The sequence below is a fragment of the Narcine bancroftii genome, chromosome 3 (genome assembly GCF_036971445.1).
Source record: "Narcine bancroftii isolate sNarBan1 chromosome 3, sNarBan1.hap1, whole genome shotgun sequence".
NCBI classification, from domain to species: Eukaryota; Metazoa; Chordata; class Chondrichthyes; order Torpediniformes; family Narcinidae; genus Narcine; species Narcine bancroftii.
Window position 1 is genome coordinate 103,478,437 of NC_091471.1, and position 15,222 is coordinate 103,493,658.

General features: G+C 43.3%; 1 protein-coding gene across 4 annotated transcripts in view; it reads right to left on the reverse strand.

The window, feature by feature from the left end:
• The window catches only part of LOC138757426 (OCIA domain-containing protein 1-like), a 56,973-nt gene that overhangs the window by 26,525 nt on the left and 15,226 nt on the right, over positions 1-15,222 (reverse strand). For 3 of the 4 annotated variants that reach the window (XM_069924695.1, XM_069924696.1, XM_069924693.1), the window contains exon 2: positions 3,624-3,708. In XM_069924695.1, the coding sequence (XP_069780796.1) occupies positions 3,624-3,708 (85 nt within the window). Of the gene's footprint in view, positions 1-3,623; positions 3,709-10,781; positions 11,064-15,222 lie in introns of all 4 variants that reach the window. The other variant, XM_069924694.1, reaches the window with a different exon arrangement.

The following is a 15,222-nucleotide window of genomic DNA, read 5'->3' on the forward strand; positions in this document are numbered from 1 at the left end:
TCTTACTGTTTATATTCTTGTTATGTTTAGAAAACTGAGTTAATAATGATGAGTTTATTGAACAATGTACACGTTGTTAGGAATACGATTTTTCGTCAGAACAAGCCCATTCTAACACACAAGAAAAACTGGTGACTTAAATTTAATGAATTCATTTTACATCAGAAATATTTTTCAGGTTTTGATTGAGGGTCATTGGTCTTCTGAAGTAACTAAGGTTCCTCTCGCCACAGATTCTGCCTGACCCACTAAGTGTTTACATTTCATTTCACCCTCGTGCATATAATTCTTGTCTCCAAAGTTTCCCTTATTTTACTCGGAGCCCTTACTTTTATTTTAGTCATAATCTTAATGAAGATTTATTTGTCAGTTTTCTTTAACTGGAGTCGGGCTCCAGCATTCAAGGAAAATGTTCATTTTGCTAAAGAGAATGCATACTTTATTGAAAGAAGTCTAACTTCAGATTGAATTGGGGTCCTCAAGGAATATTAATGAGAAGATAAAGTAAGGTGATAATGGAATTCCTATTAATTGAGACAAAAATAATGCAATTTCAAATTCAATAAAAGACAAGAAAATGATATAGCAGCAGATGAAGTTGGACAGAGTTAATATCCATTTCCAAGAATTTTAACTAAAAGATATTTGATATGTTGTTTTAACTTCCAGACAACACAGTATTAGTCAAAAATGTCATTCACATTTATCAATGCAATGAGAATACTGGAACCGCTATCAAATATTTATTATTTCATAATGCAAGATATAAATAGGTGCATATGCATCACCATTCTATATTGAGCATAACATAATAATGATATTCAAAGATATCTCATGGATCACGGAAAACTTAGAGCAATTCCAAGAATTACTTCCGGACGACCAATGAAATCATATTTTTCGACTAGTAAATATTTAATCAATTTGTGTCCGTCATTCCTTGATTCAGTTCAAGGTGGTACATCGGACACATATGTCTAAAGATAACTTGGCCCATATTTTTCCCAATGTAAACCCTACTTGTGATAGGTGTAAAGTTAACTCATATGTTCAGGTCATGTTCAAAACTAGATAATTTTTGGAAAGGTGTCTTCGAAACCCTAACAGAAGTTCTAGGATTAGAATTACAACTAAATGTATTAACAGCTATTTTTGGAATCATACCAGCGGAGACTGGGCATATTCCTGTTTCGGCACCTTGCTGTTTCAACATTATTGGCTAGAAAAGCCATATTACTTAAATGGAAGGATCCCAACCCACCTACTTCTACTTCTACTGCTGTCAGGTCATGTTTAAGTTTGGAGAAAATTAGGAGTCTGACATTTGATGCATCTTTTAAATTTGAAGAAGTTCAATATTTCCATACAGTCTAATAATCATAATTTTATACTGGATTCTCGCCTAGTTCCTTATGATAAATTTGGTTTTAACCAGGAAACCCTTTGTTTTCCTACTGTACTCTCAGAATGGACTGCCCAGTCGCTTTTTCTTTTTTTTTTTTAAAGATTAGTTTGAAGGGATTTTGTACAGGTACAAAAATGTCCTTTATCCGGACATCTAAAATACAGAAAGCTCCAAAAACCAGCATTTTTTTCTTGGTGCTGTTACAGTAGAGGGAGAGAGACAGCAGCGTGACTAAGTTGGGCATGGGGCGGGGGGGGGGGGCTAGAAGAGACAGCAGGGCGACTCAGATGGGTGAGGGGGAGAGAGATGGTAGAGCAACTCGGGCGGGTAGGGGGGAGGAGAGAGAAGGCAGTGAGACACGGGCGGGGGGGGGGGGAAGAGATGGCAGCCCGACTAGGGCGGGCTGGGGGGGGGGTGGTGTGGGGAAAGAGATGGCAGTGTGACTGGGTGGGCGAGGGGGAGAGAGACACCAGAGCGACTGGAAGGGGATTCAAGAGATTTAGTGTTAAATAGATATAAATAAAAATAATTTACTTTTCCACAGATTGAAATAACATCAAATATCAGAGAATAGCAATTGAGCAAAATGTTGAGAGAGAAGGAGGGGCTGCTTAAGGATAAACGAGCCTTGAAGTGAAGGAGTTTGGGGAGGTCCTAAATGAATACCTTGCTTCAGTATTCACCAAAGAAAATGACTTTGGTCAGGTTGAGGACAGCTTGTGTGCTGGACCATGTTTGAGATCGTGAAAGAGAAAGTGTTGGATCTTCCCCAGGTTGCTATGGAGTGGAGGGAAGAGATAGCTGGGGTGTTAGCTATGATCTTTGTATCCTTGTTGGCCATGGGGAGGAGCCTGAGGATTGCAAAATGACAAGGATTGTTAAGGACAGCATTTATGAGAATTTGAAGAGGTACAGTCTTTTCAGGGATAACCAGAACAGCTTTGTGAGGGGAAGATCATGCTTCATGAGGCAAAGTGAGTCTTTTTTGAGGAGGTAACAAAAGAAATTGATAAAGGTAGGGCAGTAGATGTGGTCTACATGAATTCTGGTAAGGCATTTGACAAGATCCCCCATGAGAAACTCGTTCAGAAAGTCATGATGCATCGGATCCATGAAATCTTGGCTGTGTGGATTCAGAATTGGCCTGCTTGCAGAAAGCAGGGAGTTGTAGTGGACGGAAAGTATTCTGCCTGAAAGTCAATGATGAGTGGAGTTCCACAGCAATCGGCTTTAGGACCCTGCTCCATGATTTTTATAAATGACCTAGATGAAGAGGTGAAAGGATGAGCCAGTAAGTTTGCAGATGGTATGAAGGTTAGAGGAGATGTGGACAGTGTTGAGGGCTGACCTAGGTTACAAAAGGAAATAGACAGAATGCAGATTTGGGCAGAAAAGTGGCAGATGGAGTTCCATGTGGATAAGTGTGAGGTGATGCATTTTGGAAGGTCAAACCTGAAGGCTCGGTACAGGGTTAATGGTCAGATGCTTAACAGTGTGGAGGAACAGAGGGACCTTGGGGACCAAATCCATATGTCTCTCAAGGCTATCGCACAGATAGTTAAGAAGGCCTATGGGATGCTGGGCTTCACAAGCTTGGGATTGAGTTCAGGAGTCGCGAGGTCATGCTGAAGTTCTACAAATCTATGGTGAGACCACACTTGGAATATTGTGTTCAGTCTGGTTACCTCATTATAGGAAGGACGTGGAAGCCAATAGAGAGGATGCAGAGGAGATTTATCAGGATGTTGCCTGGATTGGAAAATAAGTCTTATGAGGCAAGGTTAGCAGAGGTGGGACTTTTCTCTTTGGAGCAAAAGAAGGGTGAGAGGTGACTTATTAGATTCTGAGAGGCATAGATTAGGTAGACAGCCAGCACCTTTTTCCCAGGTCAAGAATAGGAAATACCAGAGGACATCTGTACAAAGTGAAGGGAAGAATGTTTAAGGGAGACATCAGGTGTATGTTTTTTTACTTTTTAAAAAAATAAATAAACACAGACTGGGTGCCTTGAATGCTTTATCAGGGGTGGTGGTTGAGGCTGAAACATTTGGGTCATTTAAGGGACTCTTAGACAGTACATGGATGAAAGAAAAATAGAGATTACAAGGTAGGAAGGGTTGAGTAATTCTTTTTTGGTAGGAATATAAAGGTCAACACCACATTGAGGGCCGAAGAACTTCTACTGTGCTGTCGTGTTCTATGCTCTATGTATACATACACCTATAATAGAAGCTCTCCTGATTGCATTCCCTGAAGACTCTCCTTTCTTCTTCAGTGGGAATGTATGATGCATCCACTGGACTCTGGAGAATAGCAAAAGATAAGATTCATTTTTTATCCAGATAGAAAATAAACAAATTAAAATTTAACTACATACTTAGTTCACAGTCAGTTTGTAAATTGAAAAACAAAGTGAAATCGAGCCACTCAAATTTTCAGTGCAGAATCAAATTCTGACACAAGACCCTGATGAAATTATATATAAACTTTGTCCTTACTGGGTCGCTACCTATAAAGGTTCTTTCGAAGCTTAGTTATTGATAAGGTGATTGGTTATTTTTTTTCTTTGTTTAAAATGTTTGGCAGTTATTCAGGATTACTTTATTGTAATGTAATAATACAGAACATGTAATATAACACAAAATTGTCTTCTGCCTGCCAAAGAGTTGCCACTAGTGTTGTCTAGCACCTCTTACAGCAGCAAGAGAAAGAGGAGTAAAAGTGAGCCCCTTCAGAGTCACTGTCTGTGGATTGGCCTCCAGCACTCCCGCAGCCTCTGCAGCTGCCCAGATGTCTGTTCAGCAACCCAAACTCCAGATCCAAACCTCCAACACAGTCAGAAATCTTTCAGCACTCAAGGACCCTTGTGAGCTCTTCTTACCCTCAGCACCTTCTCAAATCCTGGTTCGGATACCCGGGTACCCATGAGCCAGTCCACAGCAGCCTGTGAAGGTGCTTCAGTCACTTAGTCCACTACCATGGTCATTGTCCCATCTTCTTGGGGAGATGGGGGGGGGGTGTTCTTCCCATTTCTGGACTGGTCTGCTGCTGCCTGCTGAGCACAGGCACCCCTATCTTGGGCACAAACCCTGTGGTTCCAGGATTTTATTTACAAACACAGTCAGCTCATTTAACAGGCTGCTTAAAGCCTATATGGAGCCAGCATTAGGACCAGGCAGTTGAACCCTTCTGAACAGTGCTGTGTCTCCACTCCCTACTCTCCGCTAGCAGCACTTTGCTATTACAATGGTTCTGTCAGTGCCACCATTTAAAAAGCATTTAAAACTTCCAATGAGCCTTTTTAAAAAATTTTATTTCATTCTTTCAATAAACTTTACCTACAGATAAAGATTTAAAAAAAATACAGGTACATGATCCTTTATCCAGAACCCTTGGGGGACAGTGTGTTCCAAATTTCAGATTTTTCCAGATTTCGGAAAGCCCATCCGAATTGTGCTGCCATATCCACCCCCACCACTTTCTAGTCGCCTGGCCGTCTCCCCCAACCGCCAGTTCCTTGCCACCCGGATGTCTCCCCCAACCGCATTCCTCAGCCATCCGGTAGTTTCCCCCAACCGCTAGTCTATCGGCCGCCCAGTAGTCTCCCCCGACCGCCGGTCCCCACTTGCTGGATTTTGGAGCTTTCCGGATTTCAGATGTCTGGATAAAGGATCATGTACCTGTATTGCAAATAAATATGTTCTTCTGTGGCTTGCAAAGACAAAGGAGTTCCATTTTTGTGGAAGTTGCTCATTCAACAGTTTCCTTTTAGAGACTTTCTTTAATTCATAAAATTATTTTGTTTATTTTTTAGTAACTTTCCTTAATATTAAAACAATATCTGATGTATTTTTTATTGAAGAACCCAGGCATGTGACATTTTGGTAGCTGAAAAATAAAACTTTATGCAGAAAAAAAACTACAACTCAGAGAAGTGTGTCTCTATTCCAAATAAATCATTTGATTTGGGTAGTGTATTTGCACTTGTCATTTGAAAGGAACACAGTTCCCTTGAAATTTTGGACGTTATTGGAAAAACACTCAGGAGGGAGTGAGACTTGTGAAGTTATCCAATCACAGCATGTTTTTAAATTGGAAGTGAAGGCTTTGAAACTATGTATTATACATCTCATTGATATTATTGCTCAAGATCTTGTGCACTATGTTAGTTTCTACTCACCACCTATAATTTTGCAGCTGACTGAATTGAATGCCCACATGCAAATCAGAGGAAGGATGCTTTAAAAAAAATCCCACTTTTCCCCACTTCCGTTTTAACCAATTAAGAAACCCAAAAATTAGTAATAGTAGGGCATAATAGTTGGAGAGACTATATGCATCAGCTAGTACAGGCTGTACACAAATTTGTTACTTTGAAGACGAGAAAGGACATTGGGTGCTTTTTCCAGGGATACAGGTGGTATGGAGTGTATTACAGCACGGTCGACCAGCCCAGACTGACCTGGGTCTGGTTAGGAGCAGCCCTTTATGACCTGCCGGTGGAACGCTTAAGGAGCACTTGATTGACTTGCGGCCATCTTATCGAACACAGAACAGGAATGACTCTGTGCAATAATGGACAATTTCGTTGATTCTGCCTGTCAGGGGAATTATTGAACTCCACTGTGACCAAAGGAAAGGTCACTTTGATCGACCAGTAACTGGGCTTTGGAAGCATCGTGCAAGGAAAAGGTATGAAAGGATATTTCTCTAGAAGAAACTCAATGATTTGTGATTTTTCGGCAGTCTGGTCACTCAATCTCATCCATCTCCTACGCGATGACTTCTGTGCATCAGTTTAAAAGTATGCATTTCGACAATGGATTTTTAAGAATGAACTTTGGAATCCCTTTCCAGAATTGTGCCTAAGCTGTAATGGTTTGGGTATCCCACACACACAAGTATATTTGCATATAATTGGTTTTGATTTGACTAATATGCTATATTACTAGTAGTTATTAATAAATAGTGTTTTAAAATAAAAATATAACACTGCCTTAGTGAATTTTCATTGCTGCTGGTCTGCAACATAACAAGTTGAGGTCTCATCCAGGATCTGACCAAAATTGAAGCTTATTGATAAATTGATTTTCGATTTGATTAAATTGAATTTTGAAAGCCAATTAAAAGTCGTGTTGGTGTATGGGAAAACACCAGCAATGGATATTGATGAGTTTTTGAAACCTCTGTGGGTTTGCAGAGGGTGAAAAATAATGAATTGGTGGTTATTGCCCAAAAGTTGGGACTTGTGGTGATAAAACCATCTATGAAAAAGGTGGAGATCCGGAGAATTATAGTTAAAAACTATATAGCAGCAGGAAGTTTGGAGAGGAGTTAGAACAGTTTCCTGAGAGTAAATCCCTTGGGTAGTGGTTACTGTTGGAACAGATCGAGTTAGAAAAATATAGACTTAAGGTGGCGGAAGCAGAGGAGCAAAGGCAGTTTGAGAGAGATAAGATGAGAAAGAGTTCCACCTTCTGGTAATAGTAAGAGGTTTGTGACCAGTAGGGAGGTTAGGTTAGTTCCTCAATCTGATATTTTGAAAAATTTGTTGAGAGTTTAAAGTGGCTTCAAGACCTCCAGGCTTTAGGAACTACAAACTGGTGAACAACTGCCCATTCTTCACCGCAGTCCTTCACGTTACAATGCATGATTAAAGGGAAGGCCCAGCAAGCTTACAACCGATCAAGCTGCTGATCATGAGACTGTAAAGCAAGCCATAGTTAAACCTTATGAATTGGTTCCAGAAGCTTATAGGCAAAAATTCAGGAATTTGAAATCAGTGAACCAGTCTTATATGGATTTTGCGTATGACAAAGCTGTGTGCTTTAACATTGCACATCAGAAAAAAATTGAGGATTATAACCAACTGAAAGAGCTGGTGTTAGATGAGGAAATTAAAAGGTGTGTTCCTAATGACATGAAAGCATATTTAGACGAAAAGGGAGTGGAAACTTGGCAGGAATCTTCTAAATTAGTGGATGTGTATGCTTCCAGTGGAGGGAGTTTCATTGTTATTAAGAAATGACCTTGCAGAGGGTAAAGTTGTCCCTGCAGTGCGGTCGACAGCTAAGCCAGTCACTGATGAGACAAAGACAGATTCTGATATATATCCAGCCTGTGCAGTGACTCAGGCTATGGCTAAAAAGCTTGCCAGTGCAAATAGTCCTGTGCAGAATGATTTCACAGGGTCTGGAATCTGTGATAGTCCAAAACAGCACTCAGGTTGTAATGACCTGCCAAAGACTTTACCTCCTTCTTTACTGGACCAGAGTCTAGTGTTAAACCAAGTGTAAAGATTTGTTATCCTGAGAAGAGTTTGTAGCAGGACAGATCAAAGATCCCAATCTTATTGAAGAGATAAGGCTCTCTCTGATGATGAAATCAAGAAAATGCCACTTGGCTATTATTTCAAGGATGCCATGTTGATGTGGAAGTGGAGACCACCTGATATTCCTGCCAGTGAAGAATGGGCAGTTGTTCACCAGTTTGTAGTTCCTACAGTCTAGAGGGATGAAATTTTAACCATTGCCCACAGCACGTCCTCAGGTGGTTATCTTTGTGTAAGGAAAACTATGTATAAGATTATGAAACAATTCTATTGGCCTAGTTTAAGAAAAGGTGTTGTGCCATTTTGCCATGTGTGTCACATTTGCCAGGTGTGTCACATTTGCCAGGTTGTGGGCAAGACCAATCAGGTTCCCCCAGTGGGTCGATTACAACCCATTCTTGCTTTTGACGAACCCTTTTCTAAAGTTATTGTGGATTGTGATGGCCCATTGCCCAAGACAAAAACTGGGAATCAATATTTGTTAACTGTCATGTGTACAGCCTTCAGGTTTCCAGTAGCAGTATCATTTAGAAATATTAAAGCTAAAACATTGTCAAAAGCTCTTAAAATTTTTCACTTTAGTTGGTTTGCCTAAAGAGATTCAAACAGACTAGGGAAGTAATTTCATGTCCAGGCTGTTTCAGCAGATAGTTTATAAATTGGGGATAACCAAATCACATCATCTACATATCATCCAGAATCTCAAAATGCCTTTGAGAGGTTCCATTTGACCCTCAAAAATGATGAGGATCTATTGTTTTGAGAATGAGAAGGACTAGGATGAGGGTGTCTATTTGCTTTTTGTTTGCAGTGAGAGAATCAATGCAAGAATCATTAGGCTTTAGCCCTTTTGAGCTGGTGTTTGGACATTAAGTTAAAGGACCCTTCGTGTTGTTGAAGGAACAATGGGTTAATGAGAATGTGCAGTTGAATTTGTTAGATTCTGTTTTAAAGTTTAAAGATCATTTCCAGAAAGTCTGAAAATTAGCTCAAGAGAATTTGAAAACAGACCAAGACATAATGAAGGTCTGTATGATTAAAAAAAGGCTTGGGTGAGAACTTTTCAACTGGGGTGTGATAGTATAGAATTATTTGTATATATTTGCTTATAGCTGTTGTGATTGGCTAAGAGTCATAGCCACGCCCACTGGCAGGTCATAAAGAGCTGCTCCTAACCAGACCCAGGTCAGTCTGGACTGGTTGACCGGGCTGTAATACACTCCAGTCTTTTGCTGATTAAAGCCTTGGTTTGAGTTAACAAGTCTTTGAGTCATTCAACGCGCTGCAATTTAATCAGCGAAAGTTTCAAAGGGTGGAGCAAATGCTGTGACCAGAACATCTCAGCATTGACCCGCAGTCAGCTACTGCCCAGAGTGACTTTAGGCACTGGGTGAGGTGCTTCGAGGCATACCTGCAGCAATCAGACCCTATTGTGGAGGAAGACGCAGACAAACTACTGATGCTGATGTCCATGGTGTCCTCGAGGGTCTACGAGTACATCCAGGACGTGATCTCCTACACGACTGCCATGAATGTGCTTAGGGGACATTCAGAGTGACCTGTGAACAAGCCTGTTAGGCCTATGCTGCCAACCAGGAGGCAGCAGCCCAGTGAGTCCTGCAGAGCCTACCTCTAGGCACTGAAGTTACTGGGGAGACCGTGCGCATGTACTGACAAAATTGCAGCCAGGATCACTGATGATCTCATCAGGGATGCTTATGTGATTGGGGTCCAATCTAACAAGGTGACGCAACGATTGCTAGAGCACAGTGCCTCGTGCGAGGCCCAACCATCTTCCCCAAATTCAAATCTCTGGTCCTCAGACCTATCATCCACTGAGAGCGAGAAATTGACCCCGCGACAACGCTTGATGTCACACCGCAAGCACAACGCGCGGAAGACAACGCTCTACCCTTGCTGTGGTGACGATGAACGCTGACGCAGCCCACGTGCCCAACCGAACCTTCGAGCCTGCAGGCCTCGAGGGACTACCTGCCATTGCCTCCGACTGCGGCCAGGTCCCGGATGGTGCAGCCGCTGCCGCCACCACTGAACAATGATCCCGCCGACCTCCACAGCCTGCCGCTGCACCCACCAACAGCGGCCGACCTCACAGCCTGCTGGCGCTGCCTACCGCTGCCGCCGGCTGACCTCCACAGCCTGCCGCTGCCGCCGACCTCCACAGCCTGCTGCCACTGACTGCTACCGGGCAGAAGGCCCCACTGCAAATCTTCATTGCGAGTATTGCAGCCTCCACAGCTCGCTGCCGACGGCCCGTCCACACGAGTGACGTCATTACGTCAGTCCACACTACAAGCAGCAGCCTCACTCCCCCTATTGGTTGCTGCATCCGTGACACTAGACCAGGACCAGCCATATCCCCTACCTAAGGCTATGGAGACTATTAATGTGAACAGTCAATACACTGTCTATTTGATTCAGGATCCACAGAGAGTTTTATCCACCCCGACATGGTCCACCGATGCACACTGACAGACCAAAAGATCTCACTGGCCACAAGAGCCCACTCAAAAGACATCAATGGGTATTGTGTGGTGACCCTGAAAGTCCAAGGTGTCAGATTTACAGGGTTTAAGTTGCTGGTCCTGCCCCAATTATGTGCACCTGTGTTGTTGGAGTTGGATTTCCAATGCCATTTTAAAAAAGACCTCACTACGGAGGACCCCACTCTCCACTCTCTGTCTGCCACCACTCTACCCTGGAGGCCTCCTGCCAGCGATAGCCCACACCAGTCCCCGCACCCCGACGCTCCACTTGCAGCCTCTCCACCCTCCAGGTCATTCTTCTAGCACTCTTCACTAACCTCACCCCAAGCTGGAAACTGATCACCACTAAAAGCAGGAAGTACAGCTTCGGGGACAGGAAATTTATTAAAAGCGAGGTGTGCACACTGCTGGACGAGGGTATCATCGATCCCAGCGCAAGTCCCTGGAGGGCGCAGGTGGTAGCTGTGAAGAATGGGGAGAAGCTGCGGATGGTGGTTGACAACAGCCAGTTAACTGCTTCACACTCTTGGATGCTTACCCTCTTCCGCGCATCACGGATGTGGTGAATCATATCGCCCAATACTGTGTGTTCTCCACCATCGACCTCCGATCAGCCTACCACCAGCTCCTGATTCGCACGGAGGACCGCCCCTTCACGGCCTTTGAAGCGAACGGGCATTTGTATCAATTTCTCAGGGTCCCCTTCGGTGTTTCAAATGGCGTCGTGGTCTTTCAGCGAGAGATGGACCGGATGATTGACGAGAACGGCCTGACAGCTACAGTTCCGTATCTGGACAATGTCATCATCTGTGGCCACGACCTGCAAAACCATGACGCCAACCTTGAGAAATTCTTCCAAATGGCAAAACGGCTGAATCTGACCTACAATTTCGAGAAGTGTGTCTTCCAAACAACATGTCTCGCAATTCTAGGTTGTGTGGTGGAAAACGGGGTGGTAATGCCAGACCCTGACTGCATGTGCCCTCTCATTGTCCTTCCACTGCCCCAAACCCAGAAGGCACTCAAACGCTGCCTGGGGATTTTTTTCCTACTATGCCCAATGGGTCCCACAGTACGCTGACAAGGTTCAGCCACTGATTAAGTCCACTTCCTTCCCCTTGTCAGCGGAAGCCAGAGTGGCCTTTGACCGCATCAAGTCAGATATCACTGTGGCCACTCTGGACGCATAGACGAATCCGTACCCTTCCAGGTAGAGAGCAATGCGTCCGATTTTGCGCTGGCAGCCACCTTAAACCAGGCTGGTAGGCCTGTCATCTTTTCTAGGACCCTCCAGGGCCCTGAAAGCCAACACTCTTCTGTCAAGAAGGAGGCCCAGGCCATCGTAGAGGCGGTCCGTCATTAGAGACACTATCTCGCTAGCAGGCAAATTTACACTACTGACCGAACAACGCGCCGTCTCATTTATGTTTAGCAGCTGCCAGTGGGGTAAGATAAAAAAAACAAGATCGGCAGGTGGAGAATCAAACTTCCTACCTTCAACTACGAGGTTCTGTACCGGCTTGGCAAACTCAACGACCCGCCCAACACCCTTTCACGTGGGACATGTGCCAGTGTACAACTAGACAGGCTGCAGAGACTCCACAAGGAGCTCTGTCACCCGGGGGTCACCAGGTTTGCCTACTTTGTAAAGGTTCACAACCTGCCCTATACGATCGAGGAGATCCGGTCCATGACTCGAGCCTGCCCAGTATGCGCTGAGTGCAAACGCAATTTCTTCCGGCCCGAGAACACCCACGCCATCAAAGCCACCCGACCCTTTGAACGTCTAAGTGTGGACTTCAAGGGGCCCCTACCATCAACAAACCATTATACTTATAGTCTCACGATGATTGATGAATACTCCCGCTTCCCGTTTGCTATCCTCTCCACAGTCATAGAGGCACTGCACGGCATCTTCACCATTTTCGGGTACCTCAGTTACATCCACAGTGACCGGGGGACCTCTAACCCACATGGTAACGGATAGGTTGAAAGGGAGAATGCCACCGTCTGGAAAGTGGTCACGCTTTCCCTCTGGTCCAAGGGCCTCCCCACCACTCACTGGCAGGACACTCTCCTAATCGGCCTACACTCTATCAGGACCCGGTTATGCACTGCCACCAATGCTATACCACACGAATGTAAATTTTTGTTTCCACGAAAATCGAAATCGGGAACGACACACCGGCTTGGCTGACAGTACCTGGACCTGTCCTACTGAGATGTCATGTCTTCTGCTCCAAAAACGACCATGTTACGCTGCTACACGCAAACCCACACTATGCCTATATCGAGTACCCGGATGGGCGGAAGGACACAGTCTCACTAAGGGACCTGGCCCAAGCTGGGTCTAACATTGTCACATTCCAACCCCAATCCCCAACCGTTCCTCTCCTAGGTTACATCGTGGAGAACTGCAACAGTAGACTGGACCAGACCAAGGCCAACGACGCCTGCAGTCTAGGTGAGACTGCGCCCACACCCTCAGTCCCCAGCGGTGATGCCCTCTCAGCTACTCCGATCACATCTGGCAAATCAGGCCTCCAGACCGTTACAATCCGTGAACACTGTATGGCCCTAATATTTTTTCCCTCTCTCCTTCTCTTTCCTTCCCTCTTATTCACCCCAGGGTCTTCCTAAAGAAGGAGTGAATGTGATAGTACAGAATACTATACCAATGTATATTTGTATAGATATTTGCTTATAGCTGTTGTGATTGGATGAGAGTCATAGCCACGCCCACTGGCAGCCCAAGGGCTGCTCCTAACCAGACCCAGGTCAGTCTGGACTGGTTGACCGTGCTGTAATACACTCCAGTCTTTTGCTGATTAAAGCCTTGGTTTGAGTTAACAAGTCTTTGAGTCATTTGACATGCTGCATGGGGCATAAAGTGTTAATCCTTTTCCCAACAAATTCCAATCCCCTAAGGTGAAATTTTCAGGACTGTATGAGATAGAGTCAAAGGTGAATGAAGTCAGCTACACAGTTAGAACACCTGAGCGGAGGTGCAAAACCCAGTGTTGCCATGTCAAAAATCTTACTTTTGCCATTTTAAAATCTTATTTTGAGAACTTGGCTTTCAGCAAGGAACAGTGGTATTGATTGTTGATAGAACTAAAGAGTCTAGGGACCATGAAATGGTACAAGATGACTCTTGCGAGGGTTCATCTGTTTAATTGTTTTGCAGAATTTTAATGCTAATTTGGCTCATTTTCAGCCCCAGGAAAAGGAGCAAATGAAACAGCTCCTTTTAAAATTTAGGAACTTGTTTCCAGATGTGCCTAAGAGAACCCTAATAACTTGTCATGATGTTAATGTTGGACAACCTTTCAGACAATATCCAAATCAAATGAATGCTGAAAAGTGCAGACTGGTAGATCAAGAGATTGAATATATGTTAAAGAATGATATTATTAGACGTTCTACCTCAGATTGGAGTTCACCTTGTGTTCTGGTACCTAAACCTGATGGGATGGTTAGATTTTGCACTGATTATAGAAAACAAAAAAAGATGCTTGTCCTATTCCTAGGGGGATGACTGTGTGGACAAGGTTGGAAAGGCTAAGTTTCTTATAAAGATGGACTTATTAAAAGGCAACTGATGCATTCCTTTAACAGGAAGAGGTAGGGAAATTAAACATGAATACAGTGTTTTACCATTTGGATGAAAAATGCTCCAGGGATATTCTAAACAATGATTAATTCTGTGATTCAAGGTTTGGAGCATATGGATGCTTATAATGATGATTTAGTTACGGGGAATGACACCTTGTAAGCACACATCTGAGTTAGAGAAATTGTTTGACAAACTTTCAAAAACAAATCTCACTGTTAATTTAGCTAAAAGTGAATTTGGCCACGTTACTGTGACTTATCTTGGTCATGTTGTAGGGCAAGGCACGTTGGTGCCTGTTCAGGCAAAAGTTCAGATGGTTTCTTAGTTTCCTGTTCCCATAGGTAAAAAAAGCTGTTGGGAGGTTTTTGGGAATTTCAGGCTATTATTGAAAGTTTTGTAAAAATTTGGTAATATCGCCCTTCCTTTGACTAATCTTCTGAAGAAGGGCAAAAGATGTGTTTGGACAGAAATTTATCAGGAAGCATTTGGTAAACTGAAAGCCATTTTATGTCACCAGCCTGTGCTTAAGTCAACGGACGTTGAGAAGCCATTTCTTTAGAAGCTGACGGAGCAGTGCTATTACAAAAGAACGGTTGTTCTTTCATAGTCAAATATAAAGTGAAATAATCAAATAATCCTTTAGTATTCTTGAGTAAAATGTAAAACAAAAATAGACGATTGTTAAATTGGAGTTTAATTCTGCAGGAATATGATTTCACGATAACTCATATTAGAGACAAGGATAATGTATTTTCTCATTGTCCTTCAAGATGTTAAGTTTCAATGTTTCACATAAAAATGAAACAATTTCTCTCTGCTGCTGAAAAATGTTCTATTTGTCAGTATTATATCATGTAACAATAGTGAATGCATCATTTCAAACAATGTAGGTTTCAGTTAAAATTTTGCTCTTACAGATCAAAATTTTCTTTGTCGGAGGGAGGTATTACAAGCTCCTGTTTCCTTTAGTGAGAGTATTACTTTAAGGGCTAGTACAGGCTGCAACCATTTACAGCTTTGGAGAGACTGGATGGCATCAGCTAGTACAGATTGTACCCAAATTCACTAGTTTCAAGAAGGGAAAGGACATTGGGTGCTTGTCCTAGGGACACAGGTAGCGAGAGAGTTCTGTGTGGAACACTGAAGGAAGAGCACATGATTGACCAGTAGCTATCTCATGACTGCGTGATTATGGACAATTTGGCTGATTCTCCGTTAGGGGAATTTTTAAACCCCACCGTGACCAAAGGAAATGACATTTTAATCAACCCGTATCTGGGTTTTGGAAGCACCATGGAAGTCACACGTTTCCTTTCCCTACGCAAAGGAAAAGGGAAGTTGTGACAACCGTTCGTACTAAAGG